This window comes from Thermobia domestica, chromosome 1 (genome assembly GCF_964235325.1).
Source record: "Thermobia domestica chromosome 1, izTheDome1.hap1.1, whole genome shotgun sequence".
Classification (NCBI taxonomy): Eukaryota; Metazoa; Arthropoda; class Insecta; order Zygentoma; family Lepismatidae; genus Thermobia; species Thermobia domestica.
The window spans coordinates 79,530,098-79,552,463 of NC_137454.1; the positions used below are offsets into that span (position 1 = coordinate 79,530,098).

At 36.2% G+C, this 22,366-nt stretch overlaps 1 protein-coding gene across 2 annotated transcripts in view; it reads right to left on the bottom strand.

The window, feature by feature from the left end:
• LOC145686496 (small nuclear ribonucleoprotein-associated protein B-like) overlaps positions 1-22,366 on the bottom strand; it is a 125,521-nt gene that overhangs the window by 92,661 nt on the left and 10,494 nt on the right. For both annotated transcript variants that reach the window (XM_081759884.1, XM_081759876.1), the window contains exon 2: positions 8,923-9,016. In XM_081759884.1, the coding sequence (XP_081616010.1) occupies positions 8,923-9,016 (94 nt within the window). The remainder of the gene's footprint in view (positions 1-8,922; positions 9,017-22,366) is intronic.

A 22,366-nucleotide genomic window follows, 5' to 3' on the forward strand; every position in this document is an offset into this window, starting at 1 on the left:
TCGTCGCGAATTCTGTCGAGAAATTTGAAGCTTAAAATATACAAAACGATAATCATGCCTGTTGTTCTGTATGGTTGCGAAACATGGTCGCTTACTCTGAGGGAAGAACATAGACTGAAAGTATCTGAGAAGAAGATCCTTAGACGAATATTCGGACCCAAGAGGAACGGGAATGGGGAATGGCGGAAACTTCATAACGAGGAACTACATAATTTATACGGTTTACTCAACATTGTTAGGGTCGTCAAGTATAGAAGGCTTAGGTGGGCAGGTCATGTAGCTAGAATGGAAGAAAGTAGAAACGCTTTCAAAATCTTGACTGGAAGACCAATCGGAAAACGACCATTAGGAAGACCTAGGCGCAGATGGAAGGACAATATTAAGATGGATCTCGCTGAGATAAGAATACAAAGTAGAAACTGGATCCAATTGGCTAAGGATAGAAGTCAGTGTAGAGCTTTTGTGAACGCGGCATTGAACCTCCGGGTTCCATAGGCCATAGAGTTAGTTAGTTAGTAGAGTTGTTTAAAAATGAATTTAAATCAAAGAGGTATGATATAAAATTAATGAGAACTGTATATAGAAATACTAGAAAAATACGCATGCAACAAAACCTGCACATTGAAATACAATTAAAATTAAAACCTAATAAGATACCTAAGCATGGTGTAATTTCACTAGTGCAGCAATGTCCGGTTCAATCTTCATGACGAACATTATCAAACCATTTTCAACTGATAAGCGATTTCTTATCTTTGTTTTAATGTTTACCATAAAAAAAAACACACTTTCGCACAAGTACGATATAGCAAATGGAATTATTACTTTTAAAGCAGCAATCCCCAGACCAGGATATTCTTCTCTCCTCATCAGGCAGAACTTGTCCAAGTCTTCGTTACAAAAAACCAGTTGCAAAGACTTGTCGCATGATCATTCTATTATTTGGTCAAGAAGTTGTGGGCTTAGATCGGATACGTTAATGGCCTCTTCAATGAAGGAGTTTAACATCCATCTTGAACCAGCACCTTCGTCATTGGGAATATAGATATTACAGTTACTGTATCCACTGTCAGTGCCTGGCGCCGAAAAAAGGGGCCACACATTTCGGAGGAAGTGTGTTACTCATGTTAGGAAAGTACATGTGCACATGTGTAAAATAGAAGGAAAAACGTAATAAAATGTGCTCAAAATTAAGGAAAGGTAGGGTTTATTTTGAAAATGTTATTGAGCTTCGTGCCAACCATGGTGGCGCTTCGTAGCTAGTCTGTCGACGTCACTCATATATACGGTGACATCGTACTATACTCTCGCCCCGGGCACTGATTTTCCATGGCACTGTTCACTATAAACAAAAAAAAAAAAAATGGATTCTACTATTATAGAAATAGGTATGTTAAAAATCTCACACAAGCTTATTATAAAACAAATTATAAAAGGGTCGCTGGCAAGAGCGTATGATAAAAGGGGATCGTGATAGGAATTAGATTGAGAACCACTGGTCTAGAGTAATTTTAACCACATTTCTTATAGTTTCAAAAAGATTGCTGTCGGGTTACCTATGGTGAATGGGAGGGGGATACATATAAAATATTGCTAGAAAATGATCGATATTAGATTCATAGTTTTCGGGGTCGCTTAGATAAATAGTGAGACTTTCAATTTCGCTTAACTCCGATTAAGCTCTCATTAGTAGGGATGGGCACGAACGACTTTTCTTTGAAACTCTACTCGACTCGAAACAGACATCTTTGAGGTCTACTCTTGGACTCGGCGCGAAAAATATCTTCCAACTCGACTCGGATTAGAGTCAAGTCGAACCAAAACGAGCCAAATCCTGTGTGTAGTCCTACCTAGACAATACATAGACAATAATTATTCTATCATCAATTATACTACTATTACTACAAATAATAATAATAATAATAATAATAATAATAATAATAATAATAATAATAATAATAATAATAATAATAATAATAATAATAATTATGACAACACCGTGTACAAACATGAACAATAGATGGTTAGTAAAGGAATACTAAAAGCTAGTTGACTGCCGACGTCGGTAGTCATGAACTCTACAAGGCAAAGATATCGTTCATTACTCTAAGCTGTAAGCGTCGGTGGACTACAGATGGTCAACTATTGACCTCTCGCCAGAAATTGGTGGCCCCGCAGCGACGATCCGTGGTGGCCCAAGTTCCATTTTGAAAACTTTACCACCAGCAGCAGAGACGCGATGAAACGCCAACGAACCACAAAATTACTCTCCCAAAATATGTCAAAATGCCTATATGTGTGATTTGTTTATATTTAGGTGAATCAAAAAAACACAAAGCAAATACCCGGGGTGGACGCAAACTATCAATATTACGATTACTAGGCACGTGTTCTCCTGACTTCCCCACGGAAACGATCATAAAAAGCTTGGTTGTTGAAGGATAAATCATTGACGTCTTAATTTAGCCAATCAGACAAACCCCTACATCTCGAGTTTTAGAAGGTGATACCGTGAACCGTTTCAGATTTATTGCCTCCTGGTGGAGTACTATCCATGAGCAAAATTTGAGCATAATAGCCGACATGCATCTTCGGTGCCTCTTATCTTTAGTACAATTTTAACCAGAGATGGTGTGGGTCAATGAAAATTTGATCCACGACCCACCATGACCCACTATCACCCACCACCCAAATGCCCCATTGGCCCACTCTGACTCATCAACCATCGTGATCCACTCTGACCCACCACCAACTATGAACCACTCTGAACCATTGCGACCAACTCCGACCCACCAAAACCCATCGACATCAACTCTGACCGATGGCCCACGTCCTCCTCTCCATTGACTAAAGAGGTTACACTTGTAATAAAACAAGACTGTGAAATTATCACTTATCGGAGTTTGAATTTCTACCGTCAATGGCTCAAGCACCTCTCTGTTACAATACTGGTGGGTCTGACCTTTACGATATATAATGGCAAAGTGTTTCTCATCTTCCAAATTAAAATGAATTTAAATTTATCATATATAATTATTTCTTTGTTGCCTTACAGACACATTTCAGTAGAAAATAGGGTGCAATTTGAAAGTTTCAAATCAAGGAAAAGTAGACCAACGTAAAAAAAAAAAGGAGAGAGAGAGAGAGATACTAATTTTCTATATAATTAAGCATGTCGTACTAATTGAAAATGCCCATGTAATTAAGTTTAGAATACAAATTTTATGGCCATTTTTCTCTAACTTTATGGCTTGATTGCCTTATGCTCGGAACGCTCCATATATTAAACACCAGCTTCAGCAATTATAAATAGAAAGCAGTGGGTATAAAATTCAAAAAGAACTTTAGTTTGCATTACTCAATTTGTTTCTCAACTAATATCAATCGTTTTCGATTATTTTTACAAATCAACCCACTACCAATTTCCAATATATAGAAAATGCACCCCCGTCCCCCCGCTCATAAAAGATAATTTTAAAAAATGCCAGGACATATTCTCTTTATTTTTAATAAAGAGTTATATGCTGAATTTCAGCTCTCAGTTGAACGGCTTGTAAGATACTAAATTTTTCGCAAAAATTCGGACTTCTACTCCCCCTAAGGATATGTATTATAATGAAAGTGACACGCGTATGGTAACTTCCCAGTTGGGAATGGAGCCTGATTATATACCAAACGTCAATTCATTTGACTTTGCAATTTGACCGTGATGATTACGCAGACATAGTTACTTTCAATTTTTTATGATACATATCCTTATTTCATATTTTACAGATGATTCAAAAATATTTTTTCAAGCAGTTAGCTCCTCTAGAATCTCACAGGCTGCATCCCAAAATCCAACTCCTACTATCCTATGACAATCCAAAAGTGACTGAACTTTTTTTTATTAGGAACAAATGACAAAAGAAAAATGGAGATCTTGAAAGTAAAATGTAGAAAAGCTCGGTGCCCCCAATAACTACATATTTCTCCACCCCTTCATCCCGAACTTAAAAATAAAACTTAATTCGAATATGGTTAATTAGTGAATTTATTACAGTTAAATTCCACTCACTACATGCTACAGCTACAACTATGTAACAAAAAATAACAACTGTGAAACATGTTCTGAATTACTATTAGATTTCTTACGCTATTATTAAACATATTAGAATAGTAAAAGAGGATTGTTCGTGGAATAGTATATTTGCTCTTGATTTATAACTTTTTCATACGGAAAAAATTAAAATATTATTCAAGTTTTAAACTTTGCACTCTGCAAATATGTTGCCCTCTAGGCAATGGGACTAATGTGAAATGTGGACTAATGTGGACTAATGGGAAATGCTGCACTGTTAGCGGCGCTGAAAACTTACGATTCGATTCTAATATCGAATGATTTCGATATCTTTATGTCGCTACGTAACCACCCTGGGTGCTAATGGAAGCTTAATTGGACTTGAATTGAAAGTAGAACTATTCACCTAAGCGACCACGAAACTATAGATTCGATACTAATATCGACCCGTTTCTAGCATTTTTGATATGTATCCCGACAGTACTCTTTTTCCAGACTGTAAGAAATATAGTTAAAATTGCTCTAGATATATCAGAATTATGTTGAAATACACACATAAATCCACTTTTATATTCTGTATAAATAGAGAGTGAGCGAGCGAGCGAGCGAGAGAGGGCGACTCAAGGCATCACCACCTCCACATTGCAAAAGCATATATCAGGAATTGAATTGAAAATCTATGTAAAGACTTTCTGCTGTGGCATGCTTCATAAGGACAATTCCAGTCTGCTCACGTGACCTTTGGGGTTCATGAATTTTTTTGCGAGCGTTCCGACTTTGGATTCTCTGTTTATACCTTCTGTTTATGCATCGAATAACTTTTCAAGAACATAAATGACATTCTGTATTATGAATGTTGAGATTACCCTCTATATGACAAATAGCTGCAAATAAATACACTACATGATTTATTTATTGCTATTGAACGAGTTTCTTAATTTGTATTTACATCCTCATATATAATACCGACCTACTGTGAAAATTATCTCAGATGTTATATTTTAAACATAATAATTACTATGTTCTGCAATGATTATGTTATATATACACAACTTATGTATTCTAATGTAATTATTTTATATAATTTTTCATGCATTGCGGAAAATATAATTTTAAAAAAAGGATTAGCCTAGACGGGATTCGAACCCTCAACCTCATAATTTGAAATCCGACAGCTTACCAATGAGCTAACACAACCTTCTAGCGATGTATAACGGATCTCAAGATAATTATGACATTCTTATCCATTACAAACGCTGTTTCTGTTCTACTTTGACTTTTATTTTAGTACTCAGGCGATAATTATGTTCTATTTCTTAACTTTGAGCATTCTTTTACATATGGAAAGATTCTTTAACGTATTTAAATGTTCCATTACGTATGGAGAGCTAAATGACAAACAAGCATGTGCTGACATTGAAAAAAAAAAAGGTTTCGAAATATTGTATCATTAAGTATTTCAATCAATGTTGCTTTTTTAAACACTTGGTAACAAGTCTTATTATATTTAAAAGAAGAAAAACACATCTGCAAACTTTTTCCCGATTGCAAAGGCTGGCTTGGAGGTTCGAACCTGGCTTACTTTTTCCCGAAGATACCCGAAGCTGGACTTAGAAAATTATTGCCTCAAAACACCAGTAAAGAATGCGCTCAACCTTTTTGAGACAAGGTGTACATATTAAAGACCTGTAGTCCTCTGACGAAAGCGCAACTTGTAGAAATACATGTGATTAAAGGAATGTTCACTACAATATACAAACAAATCTTCCTCCTAATTTAAACGTGCAATGAATGTAACGAAGTTAACAGTTTAACTTCAAAAACTCAACTCTGTAAATTACTTTCCAGCCTCTCAATTACTTGCCAATCTGACAACAATACGTATTTTGGGTACTGCCTCATATGCTTCATGCAGACAGAATTATAATTAGTTAACAATTGTGGTGACATCAGTTTAAGCATTTTCAACAAATCAACATTCTGCTGACACGCAGTATCATCACTTCTCACCAATGAACTGGTTCTTACCATTATAACAGCTGTTAATGATCATGCATACAACTACACAATACTCAACTGTAATAGTTTACATAAAGCAATACATTGTCACTGCGAATAGAAGTACTTCAACAGGTAATTTTCTTTTCTGCGATTGATACTTAAAAACAAAACATTATCAACACTAAAATGGCATGCAAATGTTGTTACCACGATACAACTAAAACTAGTGATACGTCCTTCAACATACTACCTAGAAATTGTTCTGAGGTTTTCAGTTAATAAATAAATTCTGCAAAACTGAAAATGACAGAGCACATTATTAATAATTAGACTATACTTCCGCCGCTGTTACTCCCGGTTTGGCTTAACCTACTAGTTTACTCTCGCTGACCTCGGAGCACGTAGAGAATGCTGTGTTGCAATTTTAGCATTTCTCCAATAAGTTATGGCTGTACGGCTTTTGTTTATTGGCGTGACGTGGCAACAGCCGAGTGCTTTCAAGGACATGAAGTAATCTGCTGCTAATGACAAGCGCGCTGTCTTCAAGCGACACTATTATACTTTTATGGTGCCTTTTCTTTATTTTCTTTAGTGCTAATGTATGGTAACAAACTAGCGCTAAAAAACTCATACATACTTGTCCACATTAAATACATAAAAGTAACTATCCCAAGAAACGGTAAATAATCAGTTCTTTAGTCTGAGAAAATCCCTCACATAACTGATCTGTTCAAATCTCGTAATATACGAAGTTATAAGTGCATGTTAAAAATTCTGTTATAATTTACTGTTTTCCTGCAGTACAATAATTTTCTGTCAATAAAATGGACAAGCGGGAAATACTTGGAACGTATCCGAGAAAAACAGGCACAATGCAAAACGTTAATGATTTCATTTTACGCAACATGTATGTACTGCTTAAAATGAATATATCAAGTTTGCATGTTTTAGTCCTCTTTGGAACTTAGTTTATACTTCCTATATTTCGCTCGATGAATCTTCTACTACTACGGCGCTATTGCAGCTTCAAACAACAGGTATAAAACTACTTTTTCTTAGTTATTAGTCTAAATTTTTTTCTTCTTAGTTATTAATCTATCTTTGAATATTCCAAATCCATACTGAACATTAAACAAGACTCGAATTTGAGTACTGCAATTTGAACAAATGATCTTAATGATGTTACACAACTTTGGTGTAGATTTAAAGTACTCGAAACAAGATGGACGATAAAAACCTGCAAAGTTCACCTACTTGCTGATTGAAATTACTTTACTTAGAATTATTTCGCAGTAGTTTCAGTGAGCTAAATATAGGAAATATAAACAGATTTCAAAGGGGAGACACACGGAACCTTAAGATAAAAGAGTTTCATCTTATGCAGGCATAATACAGTTTTCTTATACGATATTAGTTGATTCCATCAGTTTTTATTTTATTCACAAGCAAACATTAATTTACATCTGGATGTTAAACAATATTCCCCTAATGCTACAGACAATGTGTATTCAAATTCTTTACTTTACCTAACATTTTCATCTGCTTCGACATAAAACTATCCATTATGACTCTGGAACTATTACATTATTACAGAACTTTCTAAGCGGAGTAATACAGGTGGGTACTACCACAGCTTTTCGTCTGCAATCACCCGACACTGGGTCCAAATGTACATATATTTAGAGTTGTACCATTAACCATAAGTAGGGGCACGAGATGATCGCACTAAGAATTTGAAAATTTCGCGTTTCGTTTTACATATTTTGCGTCTCGTCGCATTTTCGAAATAAAAGTTGCGCATTTTGTAGCTCATGTAGAAAAGATATTTCCAGACATTTCTACAATTGTTCCTCTTATTCACAGATCACTACAGAAATAAACCATTAATTACCTAAAAACAAAATACAATGAATATTTCACCGGATATTGTAAATTTGATTATTTGTATTTGTATTGTAACATTATTCGTATTGTAATATTTCCATGCCAAATATGTGCTGAACCACCTTTGAAACGGCAATCCAATAAGGTAGTGAAGTTATCACCTTCCTGGCTTCCTTGTTCAAAGAGGTTTCGTGCTGGGCAAGTGGATAGTCATAAACGACGCCATTGCAAAATAACTTTCGTTCCGTATGCACGGAAAAGCGATGGGACTTGCTAACAACGCTCATCACCATTCATGATGATGGGACGGATTCGAACATCTGTCCCAGATTTACATCCCTGAAATTGATGTCCTCCAGATGAAATAATCACTTCGCGCTCCGACACAGTAGATGCCATACTGCGGCCCCTTAAACCCCGATAAAATATTAACGTGTTGGGAATGTATAACTTCACACGAAAGGCGATCACACTGAAGAAATAACTGACACTGACTCTGCTAGTCAAATCAGATAAGAATTTTAGTAATTTTATCAATACTATTTTATGTCCCTCTTCCCCCATTTCTTTTGTTGGCTGGTTCGGAATTTAGTATTATTTTCCAGCATCGAGATTGTGTGAGGCGTGAGTCAACAGTTTAAGGTGAAATCCAAACCATCGTACTGCATTCAAATTGCAAGGCTCTCCCACCAGAATCAAGTGTACCAGAGCCACTAAACACCGAAGAGGGATCAACTCGTCTATGTTTAAACAATTCTACACTTCGGTTTCCAGCTTGTGACCAACTGCTCACGCGAAACAAGATACTGAATTTAAAGTATGTTTTGACTATCCATATTGTGACGTTAAGAAAGAACAAAAGAAATCTAAAACTACTGAAAAAATAAGCAAGTCTCAGCAAAACTACCAGAAAGAATTCCTGAGAATTTAATTTATATTCAATTATGTTACACAACGCCAAGAAGTTTTCGACTTACCCTTAAATGTTCCTATGAAGGTTCTGGAGTCCTGCAGGATGACTCTCACCCTGTAGTTAATATGCTGCAGCATCTTATTGTTCTTGCTGATAGTCTGAGAAAAATTTAAAATGAAAATATTAGACATGGAAACTAAAAACACAACAGAGTAAAAAAATAATTTGAAAAACATAGCATTAAAAAGATCGAACAGACTATACACTACAACGGCAATATGTACAATAGACAGATATCACCAGAACTGCAGCTTAAAGATAACATTGGAAGCGAAATTAAATGGTTAATAACGTTCCTAATAATATATATACGAGAAATCATTCAGGGGTACACGTGAGAAAGGCATTTCTGGATAGAACAGGTTACGAGTTACTGCCAAATGTTTTGGGAAATATTCAGCTTTTGGTGATTCGTGCATGAGCCGTAGCCGTACATTTGAGTGGTTTGGACGTTTCAAGAAACGCAGAACATCTACTGCTGCTGCTGATCGATCGAGTAGACCGTGCACGGCAACAACCCTCTCAAAAGTGGAAGTCGTGATGGCGGCTGTGAACAAGGATCGCCGACGTAAAATACATGATATCTGTGCAGAGGCTGGAATTGGGTATGGAACTTGTCAGCGAATTCTCACTGAACAGTTGAACATGCATGGCATTGCAGTGAAGTTCGTGCCGAGAGTGTTGACCCAGGATCAAAGAAACTATCGAGTACAGATCTGTGAGAAACTGAAGGAAGCTGTGATAAACGATCCCACGCTCCTTGTCAACGTCATTGCAGGCGATGAGAGCATCGTTTATGCTTACGATCCAAAGTCCTGATTGTCCAAGACCAAAAAAAGCACGCATGGAAAGAAGCAAATTGAAGACGATGCTCATTCGTTTCTTTGACCAAGAAGGGATCGTACACCGGGAACTTGTCCCACATGGAAGCGGGTCAATGTAGACTTCTGTGATGTCCTAAGAAGGTTGCGTGAAAATGTGCATCGCAAAAGGCCACAGAAATGGCATAGCGGTAAACATTCTCCACCACGATAATGCACCTGCGCACCGGTTCTTTAAAGTAGCGCAGTTTTTGGCTAAGAACAACATATGCTTCCAAGCATGGCAGAAACGCTGGGACCGCTGTATTAATGGAAAAGGGTAGTACTGTGAAGGTGATGGAGGAATTTAATTTCAAAGCTAAGAAACTTTCGTTTTAGAGATTCAGTCCTAGAACTTTTGGATACACTCTTGTGCAGGGTGGAAAAAAAAAAAATCATGATTTTTTTAATAAAAATCATTTTTGTTGATTTTTTTTTATTTAAATCAAACCTTTCTCCTCGTATAACGCAAGTCGCGAACTGGAGAAAATACATTAGGAATTAATATTAAATGACAATTATGCCATCTAAGTATTTTGGTTTAATTTTGAATTAATCCCCAATCGTTAACCTATTTCAATCCCAAACAATGTTTCTTAAGCATTAAGGAAAAAACGTACAGCAAGGTTTAACAACACGAAACTTTTCTTTTCACGAAAGTTACTGATATTTGGCAGGGGTATATTTTTAGAAAATCGGAAATAGCCAGCGGCACGAAATACATGTCAAGTACATAAATTTCGCCTAAAATTAACTAATTAACTCTATGGCCTATGGAACCCGGAGGTTCAATGCCGTTCACGAAAACTCTCCACTGACTTCTATCCTTAGCCAACTGGATCCAGTTTCTACTTTGTATTCCTATTTCTGCGAGATTCATCTTAATATTGTCATCCCATCTGCGCCTAGATCTTCCTAATGGTCGTTTGCCGATTGGTCTTCTAGTTAAGAATTTGAAAATGTTCCTATTTTCTACATGACCTGCCCACCTGAGTCTCCTAGACTTGATGAGCCTAACAATGTTTGTTAAACCGTATAAATGTAGTTCCTAGTTATGAAGTTTCCGCCATTCCCGTTCTTCTTGGGTCTTAATATTCGTCTTAGGATCTTGTTCTCAAATACTTTCAGTCTACGTTCTTCCGTCATAGTAAGCGACTATGTTTCGCAACCATACAGAACCAGGGTGTCTACCAGTCAGGCAACGTCAGGGAATTTGCAGGGTCAGGAAAAGTCAGGGAATTTCATTGTTTGAGGGAAAAATCTTTCCCAGGCTGTGAAGGATGAAGGAATGTCACTAAAATAGTCATAAATTACAGGTAATAAATATAAGTTGGGGGCGCGCTGGCTCACTGGTAGAGCATTCTCCTCCGGTGCTTGGGGTCCCTGGTTCGATCCTAGCTCGCGCCGTGTGGACTTTGTGGTGGACAAACAACGTGCTCGTGGGTTTTCTCGGGGTTCTCCCGTTTCCTCCCACTTTTTTCATTTCATTCATCTCTCATCATCACCGTCTCCTTTAGCCTAACCGGCATAACCGTGGGACGTAAAACTGAAAGATTTCATTTTCATGATTTAAATATAAGTTACTTTTCGTGAGTTACACTAAGAAAAAAAAGAATGACAGTCAGGGAGAGTCAAGGAATTTAATTATGCTTGCTTGGTAGACACCCTGAGAACAACAGTCATATATATCTTAATCTTCAAATTCCTGGAAAGAATTCGTGACAAGAGATTTTGAACTGAATAATAACAAGAATTCCTTGCTTTTAGTCGACATTTTATTTCTTCGTAAATATCGTTTTCGTCTGTTAATACTGATCCTAGATATTTGAAAGAATCCACTTTATCAAAAGTATTATTCGATATTTTAACGCATCCAAAATTTGCCGTATTACGACCCCGAGGAACTTCTATGTATTTAGTACATAAATTTCGCCTAAAGTTTTAATTTTTTTGTTTCGGAAAGGGGATCGGGCCCCTCTAAATACGCCCCTATTATCTAGAAACAAACAGACGTGGACACAAAATAATTTTTGTCTTAAATGTCCATGGTGATTTCTCCGTTCGAATAGTTAACGATTTAAAAACCCTATGTTACAAAGAGAAGAAAGCAGGATTCTCCCGTTACCCGTTCAAAGTGGGATTTTCCCTAATCATTCTCTGCATGATACTCGTTTTCATACTGTGCTGTACATATATTTGAGTCTCATTGTACTATGATTATTATCTTCCATAATCGAAATAACAGAACTGAAACGGGAGTTTACTTATTTTCACTTTAAATTAATTTATTTCGGAATTTGATTTAAATCAATCCACCCTGCTCTTTAGTCTGGTCTGTTAAGGATAGGATCGTGACAGACCGGACACAAGTATGAAACTTGGCAGACTGAAAGTACTTCGGTATTCAATTCGTTTTAGGGTCGGGTGCCAAAATTTTCTGGCCGCCATTTTGAAATATGCCGCCATATTGGATTTTATGTAATGTTCTCTTAAAAGATCATTATCTCGGTAACCAATGGTCCGATTTTGATGATTCTTTTTCTAAATTATAAGTTAAGCCCGAATTAAATTGATTATAACAGTAATAAAGTCAAGGTAATATGATAAAAACGTGAAAAATAGAAATATTTAAGATTTTATGAAACATATTTACATATGAATGAGTTTTTCTCCAAAATGGTCCATTTTATGAAAGCATGCACCCTATAACATTTGAAAGAGCATAAAAAGAGCTTTAATTTGGTGTATAATACGTTAAAATGCGATGAGAAATAGTCGAAATATAAGTCTTGAAAACAAACCCAATGCAAATAGGAAGACTGCGTAATCGGTCAACTTTGTGAAATTTAGCGGTGTCGGGCAGAAATTTTTGTCATTAAATTATCTAGTTATTATTCTTGTCATGATTACTTAATAATAACTACGTTTAATCATTACTTAGTATTGTTATGGGAGTTTTCATTGCAGCAGTTCTATGTAAACATGAACTCTTTCTTTTTTTCATAATATTGGTTATTATAGTGTAACTGAACACATTAAAAGTGTATTGTGCCTTTTAAGTTGAAAAATATCATTCCTTGCAGTATATGAAATAACATGTTTATTAAGTGTTTTCTAGGTGATTCTTGTTCAGAATTCCTGAGGATCTATAAAGATTTCGATAACTTAGAAGAAATCTGTGAAACTTGTCACTGGAAAAGAAGAATTAGTAAACACACTAATTGACAATGCAACGAAGTGGCATGAACAGTACAGACTGAAGTTTGTTGTCTCAAAACTAAAACGAGAAATCGCAAAAGAATAGAAAACAAAATGTCAACAGAAAATAATGAACCAAAGCGTAAGAGGAGAAATGAAAGTAGAGTAAACGTAATTCCACCGGTTTATATTTTTTGTAATTCTGGGAAAGGGATTAGAAGAAACTGTCACTTACGTTTGACAAAAATCTTAAGGAAATGGCTTAATAATTACAGGATATATTTCTGCTTTCAAAAATTTCCGGAGGAGACTTGGTAGCAATGGAGGCTACATACCATGTACAGTGCTTATGGATGTATAAAAATAGGTACAGAAGTTGGAAAAGGGAGAACAGATCTTTAAATGAAACCGAAAGTCAAGATGATGATGTTTTAGAATCTCGCGTATTTGCTGAACTCATAGATTACTTGGAATGTAAAATAGAAGAGGTTCATTTCATTTTCAATTTGTCAGAGCTGCACAGTCTATATGAAAACAAGTTGAGAGCGGTAGGTTTATCAAAAGCAGTGAATAAAACAAGACTAAAGAACAAAATTCTCGTTCATTTTATTTCTGATTGTAGTAAACAGTGATGGCAAAATATGTTATTGGTATTTAAAGAAAGGACGCTAGAAATAACTCAAGGATTCCATGTCTAAACGATTAAATGGAGAGAGGTTTTTGCCTTCTCAATGTGTTCAAAGTTTTTAAAAAGAAATATGATAAACTGAGAGTGCTAAACATTTTCAGGATACTTTGCAGAAAACTGTGTTCCAGAAAGTCTAAAGAATTTCGTTCAATTGCTGCTGTATGGAACTAACATAGAAAAAATTCTATAACATATTCTCAAACTGACCTAACAATAAGATAATATATTTTAATTTTAAGAACAGAAGATTAGAACCACGAAAAAAAAGGCACAACATATCTCATGAACCGCCACTCCCGCTGTATGTAGGTTTACAGATACACACTCTTACTTGCTAGAAAAAAGATCGTCAGTAATTTACATAGCTTAGAAATTTTTTAACATATAATCGTGTGATCCAAATTGAAGATCTAATAGCAGCAGTGACATGCAGACGTTACAAATTAGAGGGTCTTGTATGCCCCTTTCCATTAATGACTAATGTGTACACCATCGGTGCATTGGACAATTTAGACCACAACACATCATCAATTACTTCGACAGGATCTTTCCATGGAACAAGTATTAGCGTATTCCAATTGCATTCTGATTCCAACCTTGGTTTACCCCCAATGCGAATTGAAGTTTCTTCATCAATATAAAATTACTTATTACCAGATATCTATGTTATTGTGCCATCAGAATCATCATGTGATTTTGACAAACTTCAAGTTCCTATTACTGTTCAAGAACAAATACTGTCAGGGCTCGAAAAAGCACTTTAGACAGAGAGGCGGTGGATTGAAAGAAATTCTTCGCTAGGTGAAAATAAATGCTTGTGGGCAGAAATGAAATCTTTAAGTTTTACGTCCCACGGTTATGCCGGTGAGGCTAAAGGAGACGGTGATAATGAGAGATGAATGAAAATGGTGGAATGAAGAAAGTGGGAGGAAACGGGAGAACCCCGAGAAAACCCACGAGCACGGTGTTTGTCCACCACAAAGTTCACTTGGCGGGAGCTGCTTGTGGGCAGAGTATCATTTGACTCAATCAGGAAGTGTACGTTCTACTAAAGGTACCAACGTCATGTTGCCAATTTTTACTGAAAAGCAGAGTCTCTTTCAATGGTGAAGCATGGTATGTTTATCATAAAGAAAATTACTGATCGATGTAATCTTAATCAAATACAGATTATTTTCCTTGACCAACCTCTCTTTGCAATAGCAAAACAAATAAAGTGGAGATGGTCCGATTCATACTATGGAGAAGTTGTATCGTTATGTTTGGTGGACTACAAATAGAAATGGCCCTTTGAAGAGTGTTAGGCCACATACTAAATGGTACTGGATGGACATCGTCCTTAGCTGAGGCTGGAGTAGCAGGTTCAGAGTCAGCTGATTCATTCCTGGACTGCTCACACCTAACCAGAATCAGAAGAGCACAGCAGAAACCAGCTGTAGTTCTAGGCTTTCTTCAAATGACAGAGTTTCATACAGAACAAAAGTCCAAAACTGTAAACAAGAATTCCAACAGTGGCGAAAAGGAATGATATAGAAAAGATCTATGTTTTCATATTGGGATCTTGAACTGGAATTAGAACTTCTAATTTTGATATTTGTTAGAGCTCACCGACAAAGTAACTTCCTATTATATGCAACTGTGTTGGAGCGTCTTCTGCCTCTATCTGTGCACCTCAGGGACATGAAGAGTTTAAATGAAGGAATGGCAGAATTTAAGAGAACTGGGTGTTTTCAAAGACTAACCAAAAGTTTTGTTTCATGCCGCTCGACCAAAATAACAGAAGTGTTAGAGACTCCAGTGGAGCCATTAACTAAAAATCTACGTGCTTTTCAACGATGGATGCTCACTGCTCCTGAGTTATGCAGACACACAAAAGAATTTGAAGATGCTGCACACATTGAGGAAATAATTAACGAAAATTATGTTGGAAATGATGTAAGTTTTAAGAATCTTTGTCAAACATTGCATGACACAATTTCTGCTGCAGGAAATTCTATTTTAGATACGTAACAGGTAATGAATCTATCACCACATGCGTATGCCTTACAGAATCTTCAGAAACTGTTGCAGAAATGAAAGTGATTGGTAAAAACCGATATGAAGAGTTTGTTGACTCGGTGTTTGTAAAACGAAGTAAATCAATTTAGTCTCCTATAAAAAGGAATAGTTTTTTCTTGAGAAAACTTAAAGAAGGGTAGGAGGTCATCCTAACAGAAGATAAATGAAGTGAGAAATGATTACAATTTGTTCAGTGAGCTGTATATGTCATGCAAACCGCGTGAGGGTCATCTGCAAGACTTTTTTCTCATGAAAATCGTAGTTGGCTATCATCATTGATCACGAGAAACTTTTACTGTCGTCAAACAAGTCTGAACTACTGAATATTTTCAAGTCCAGAAAACTTCGACTAGGTGAAAGAAGGTGGATCGTGGAAGCCCTTATGGATGACCAAACCAAAAGTTCCTAAAAATTCAAAAGAATTGCTAAAGTATGGCTGCAAAGCTCTTCCTCTTTGCTCAAAACAGTGCGTATGTTCAACGAATGGTGTTCAATATAAAGATCTTTACTGCTGCGGAAGCTCCTGTGATGAACACAATGTGACTAACAAGTATTTTTTCTTTGTGGAATAGGCGATTCGATGTTATCAATTATTGTCACTTTCTTAGCATTTTGATTTGGAATATTCAGTTTTTCAGTAGCTATTTATTATGTTTGAAAGAGTTAAATTTAAAAATTGGCATATATGCAAAGACGTATTTATGATATGGCTTTTTAGTGTTTTACATAATATAATTTATATGAACAGTATAATGTTCATTTAATAACAATAGCAATAATACAAAAAATATTGATCTGAATAACAATTTACAAAAGTGGAGAACAAATATTAATTTGTCAGGTTCCAAGGATGCTTGTTATCACATAACATCAAGATTCGTCTAGTTGACTCTCTGCACACTCTTTGTATTCTATTGTACTGATTTCTTAATTTAACTATATTTCTGTTATTTTTCATCACATTTTAACGCATTATACATCAAATTGAAGCTCTTTATATGCTCTTTGAAATGTTATAGGGTACATGCTTTCATAAAATGGACCATTTTGGAGAAAAACTCATTCATATGTAAATATGTTTCATAAAATCTTAAATATTTCTAATTTTCTCGTTTTTATCACATTTTCTTGTCTTTATTACTGTTATAATCGATTAAATTTGGGCTTAACTTATAATTTAGAAAAAGAATCATCAAAATCGGACCATTGGTTACCGAGATAATGATCTTTTAAGAGAACATTACATAAAATCCAATATGGCGGCATATTTCAAAATGGCGGCCAGAAAATTTTGGCACCCGACCCTAAAACGAATTGAATACCGAAGTACTTTCAGTCTGCCAAGTTTCATACTTGTGTCCGGTCTGTCACGATCCAAGCCGTTTTTGTTGTTAAGAGACCAGACTACTTGTATGTATATATATATATATATATATAGATATATAGATATAGATAGATACATAGATAGAGATCGTAACACTGGAACTGGCTAAATGCTGCTGTAAGAAGATATGTTCAGAATGCTGAAGCCTCCATTGCTCTGTACGGCACTTTGCTACTGTGGAGGTCAATGTGAGTAAGCTGTTAATAACTTCGGTTGTGTATTTCTTTCTTTTTTGACAGTTACTTTTATGCTACACTTAACAACTCTTGAAACGAACTCTTGTAACCATTATTTTCAGTTTAATTGATTTCTGATCATCTGCTTACAATTTGACAAAACGTATGATGAATGAAACACTTCAAGGACTAAAATTTAAAGAGCTACCCTTGAATGCAGGCAGTCCGCCACAAACTACTCCCTTTACATTAAACAGTGACTATATTGTCTGCAGATTTAGTTAATAATTAACTACATTTTATGTAATTTGCACTGGCGTCTCTGGCATGTAAAATTTAGGGGGGGGGGGGACATAAAAAAAAGTGATTTAAATGGTACTACCTAACCCAACCTTTTTATTATCTTCGATTCCATTTGTTACCTTTCTGCTTACCTTCACGGACCCCCTAAAGTATATCAATTCTGTTATAATCGTTTCACAGCCCGAATATGATATTCCAAATAAATATAATTATTATTATCTATATGTTATTCTGTCGTTAGTAAATAAAGTAAATTAGAATAAAATAATGAATATTTTATACTTCAAAATATTGGGGGGACGCGTCCCCCTCGTCCCCCCGCCAGAGACGCCCGTGGTAATTTGCAATGTAGCGGGAACGTTGCAATGAACAAATACCGAATTAAATGCTAGAAATAGTAATTCACCTATGTCGGCAGGCAACTACGCCTTGCTAGACCACCAATCAAGAATTTCCGCTTCTCTTCTTAAATTGTCCACCAGTCTAAAAGAATATCTGCGTAAAGTATTACGGTTTAGTCAAAATGCAGAGTTAAACCGTTAATCAACGGACTTTGCAGAAGAATAGTCAAAATCTTCAATACTTTCAAAAATAACTCGCTATGAAAAAAAAAAAAAAAAATCTCTATATAAATAGTTTAGCAAGAGTATTTCAGAACTCGTATACCAAAGTGTAAAATGTGTTATACAGCGATCCAATCCTCAAGCGATCACAACTTGTTGAATAAGGCCCAAGAAAAAGTGACAGGAATCGAAAACGAAAAAAGATGCAATTAACGAAGGAAGTGATTCGCTTATCTTTAATAACGTATGTGTTTTAATTTATTACCAGGATGTAAGGTGGGATGTCTTTGTATTTTCAGCCACTACCTCAAATGTTTTTTAAGCAATACTGGTTCTATCGCTCCATTATTTCCTAACTATTATAGAATAATAATTAGTAATTCAAGCCACGAAAGGCTTCATACTAACAGAAGAAATGTAGGTAATGTATAAGACGAAGTAAAAGATGAAATCTTCAGATTAGTACAATTTCAGAACACTTACAGCTAACTGTTAGGCATACCCCAAGCAATTACATTTCTCTTCCATGCAACCAACCCCGGGTAGCCTGGTATAATATATGCTCCGCGCAGACCCTAGATCGATGTCTTCCGATCTACGGGGCGATTGGAGCATTCAATAAAATTAACACTATGAGGAATGTCACTTCAAATTGAATAATTTACATTTATCGAAATGGTCATTTCGTCTGAAATAAAACGCTTTCTGACATGGCGCTTAATATAGACAAGGTGTCTTTTCGCACTTTTCTACCCTGGTGAGTCCGTCCCTTTTACTTCCCTGATGCCTTTATTATTTTCTCCCCTGTTTTCAACCTCTGTGATTAAGGAAGCAGTGCAGAACAGAAAGGTAGGAAATTGAAGGATCACCCAGAAACCACAGATCTCTTTGTGTAAAAGCATTATAAGAATTTCTGAGTGTGTTAATATACTGTCTGTAATCAAAACTTATTTTCGAAGACTTTCTGGCAGCTTTTCTCATCTTCATCTATTCCAAGTAAGTTATCGGCATGCGTGAACATGTGGGAGAACACGTAAAAAATAAACATAAGTAGATCAATGAAAGGTGCTATATAAAAAAGAGGTAAATATTAAACAAATCACAATTTGAACAATGAATGTTTGGGCAGAATCAGCAACAATAATAAATGTACTAAGTACTAAAAATAATACACAACGTACACCAATGTTTCAAGAACTACTCTCGAAGCAAGCTTCCTTCGTGCAAGATCCTGTACCATTAGTAAAAATTGTAACACTTAGAGGAAAAACACTCTCCAAATTTGATGTTTTCAATCTAAAGTTAATGATTTTTTTTTTTTTTTTTTTAATTAGAACGGCCGCGGCCGTTTACTATACACTCTCTATGCACCCAATGATAAATGAAAATGCGACGTTGCAATTTACATGGACCCACTACGTAAGTGAATAAAGTTACTGTCTTTGCTAACAAGTTGATGGCCAGCTCCATTTCAAACAGTAACTTCAATCACTTATGTTTTGGATCCAGATAAATGACAACGCTCCATTTTCATTTAACATTGGGCGCATAAATAGTATACAGCCCAAATGGCTCGTCCGATTTAAAAAACTTCACTTTAGATTGAAAACATATTTAGAGATAGTCTTTCCTCTTACATTTTGTTGTAACTCTGATAGCAGAGTTACCCTATGTGAAGGGACTTTTGAGACACCCTGTACATGTAGTCGAGTTCAGTTTGACGTGCTGATTACATCTAGTAATGTAACATGCTGTTCATTGCTGGGTGCAGATTAATCTTAAGAACGTTTACTTAATCTTTATGGATATAAATACAGCATGCAGAAAATCTAGTACAAAAAACACCTACAAACATGTGCTACGTCGCCACTAAAAAGGACGAACTTCATCTATCCGGTATAAAGGTAGGGTGAAGCTTGTAGTGCGGAGCCTACTTCGTAAGAATGTAATAGGAAAAAAGTACTTAAGATCTCATAACCTTTCATAATATCTTAAATAATAATGCATGTACGTATATCAATGTAATCGAAATAAAATGTCGAAGTAAGGCATACAAAAATATATTAATCTACTGCCCTCATTCACTTCCGTCACTTATTGACTCATCGTTGCTCCAGCTATTTTCCTAGACACTTAATAACAATGGCTCCATTTCTACCAAGATCTATCAGTATACACACTTCCCAGCTTACGAATATGTTAAAGGGAAAAAAGAAATTTATCCTCGTTAATAACGTGTTAAATCAAGTTGTTCTGCGATCAATTCCACTGCCGAATGTAAGAGAAACATGAGTCCTTTGTTTTCTTTCAATGAAAGAAAATTATGCAATGTGTAAGTGAAGAGGGCTGTTTTTGCGTCTAATCACGTCGCACTGATTACGTTTTGAACACTTCCCCTCGGTACGTAGGCGTCAAAAATTTACACATGCACTCACATCATGTGTGTTCATTCGAGCGAGACGGACAAACGTGCATTTATATTTTCCTGAATATTTCTCGCGCTTTTTGATTGAAAAAAATTACGGATATTCCTTCTACGAGCGTCAGTATTGCAGAAAGAAGAGGCAAAAATTTGAGCGATAATGAAATTGCAGAATTAATGAAGGACTCCGACTCACACGGTCATGAGTTAGTAATAGCATTGATTATTCTGTGCTCAATGACTTATCGGGGAGTGAACAAGATAGTAACTGTTTCAAGTGAACCTGAGGTTGTGCCGGTAAAGAAAAAAACGCGTCGTTCCTACTCGAAGGCAAATTCTGATGTATTGGAGCGATAAAATTCAAGTAAATGCAAAATCCCTATTTAGTCGTGTCCCGGGAATTGATCAAATACTGAATATATGGAGTATTCCCCATATAAAGTCTTTCACACAAACAAACTATTTGCTGAGCAAAACAATATATTCACATAAACTACATGCGTGTTACAGTTTCGCCAACTAACATTTTGGCTTCATCAGACACTCAGACTAGATAGTGTCTGATGAAGCCAAAATGTTAGTTGGCGAAACTGTAACACGCATGTAGTTTTTTATGTGAATATATTGTTTTGCTCAGCAAATAGTTTGTTTGTGTTTAAGTATATACAAAGCAAAGCTTCTACTTATGGATAATATTAAAGTCTTTCAGTTTTCACCGATTAAGTTTTATAGCACGTCCCTCCCCCAAAGTTCTTGATTCTTTAGTTTAACGGCCCGTTCAGCAGCGGGGCTATATGAGACGTGGAGCTTTTGATTAACGTGGAATCGAAACCATATTAGCTCCCGCCAGGAATAGTAGTAAAATAAATGTATCAATACGCACACAGCAGATTAAGAAAAAGAAAAATTACTAAAAGAAAAATTTTTGTTTTCTAAGTAAAGGGGTGTTACTTCAGTCGAAAACAAGAAATGTTTACATTAATTATTCACCTGTGTCTTGTACGGAAGCCAGCTTTATGCGATTTTTACAAATCAACTACGCAAGAGCTATTGGTATGTCTGTCAAATGGTGGAAGAAGCAGTTTCCTCTGTTTGACTTGTCACATGTCAATGCTCACATACTGCACAGGAAAAAAGCAGGAAAACATATCGCACCTCGAACTTGTTACGCCAACGTAGCAGAAAAACTGCTGCACTCAGCAGGCATTGAAATACAGGAACCATCTCAGTTTTCCCGTTGGAAGGCTGGTAGAGCCCATCTATTCCACCTGTGCCCTCGGAAACTAAGCGAACTGTACTTCGGTCTCACCCCCGCCAACCCTCTGACGGATGAAACCCTCCTTTTGTTTAGGGAAAAGAAGTGAATGACCTGAGCTGTGTTGCCAATTTGCCATTCAGTCATTTGGTCTTGACGAGTGAAGATCTTAGGCTACTTAGAATAGCTAACAAGACAGAGTACAGCGAAGTCCGTGAAATAATTCATTGTGGCAATGCTTCCGCATCCAACAATTGAAAGATCTCGGCCGCAGCAACTTGTCCCTCCTCTTTCGAAGAAGGTGCGGGAAAACACACATCGATAGTAGTGACAGGAGGGGGACACTTGAAATAGAAAGGCCCTAGCAAGGGGTTATTACCAATACAGAGTTCCCTCAATATCCGCAAATCCTGATAGAGTAGGACAAAGGAGATACAAAGTACGTAGCATCCTCACGGTGAAAGGAAATTTTTAATGAAATATTAGCGTTTATTGTCTGATATATGAAGTTGGACTTTGCGTGGGAAAATGCTTCGAAATG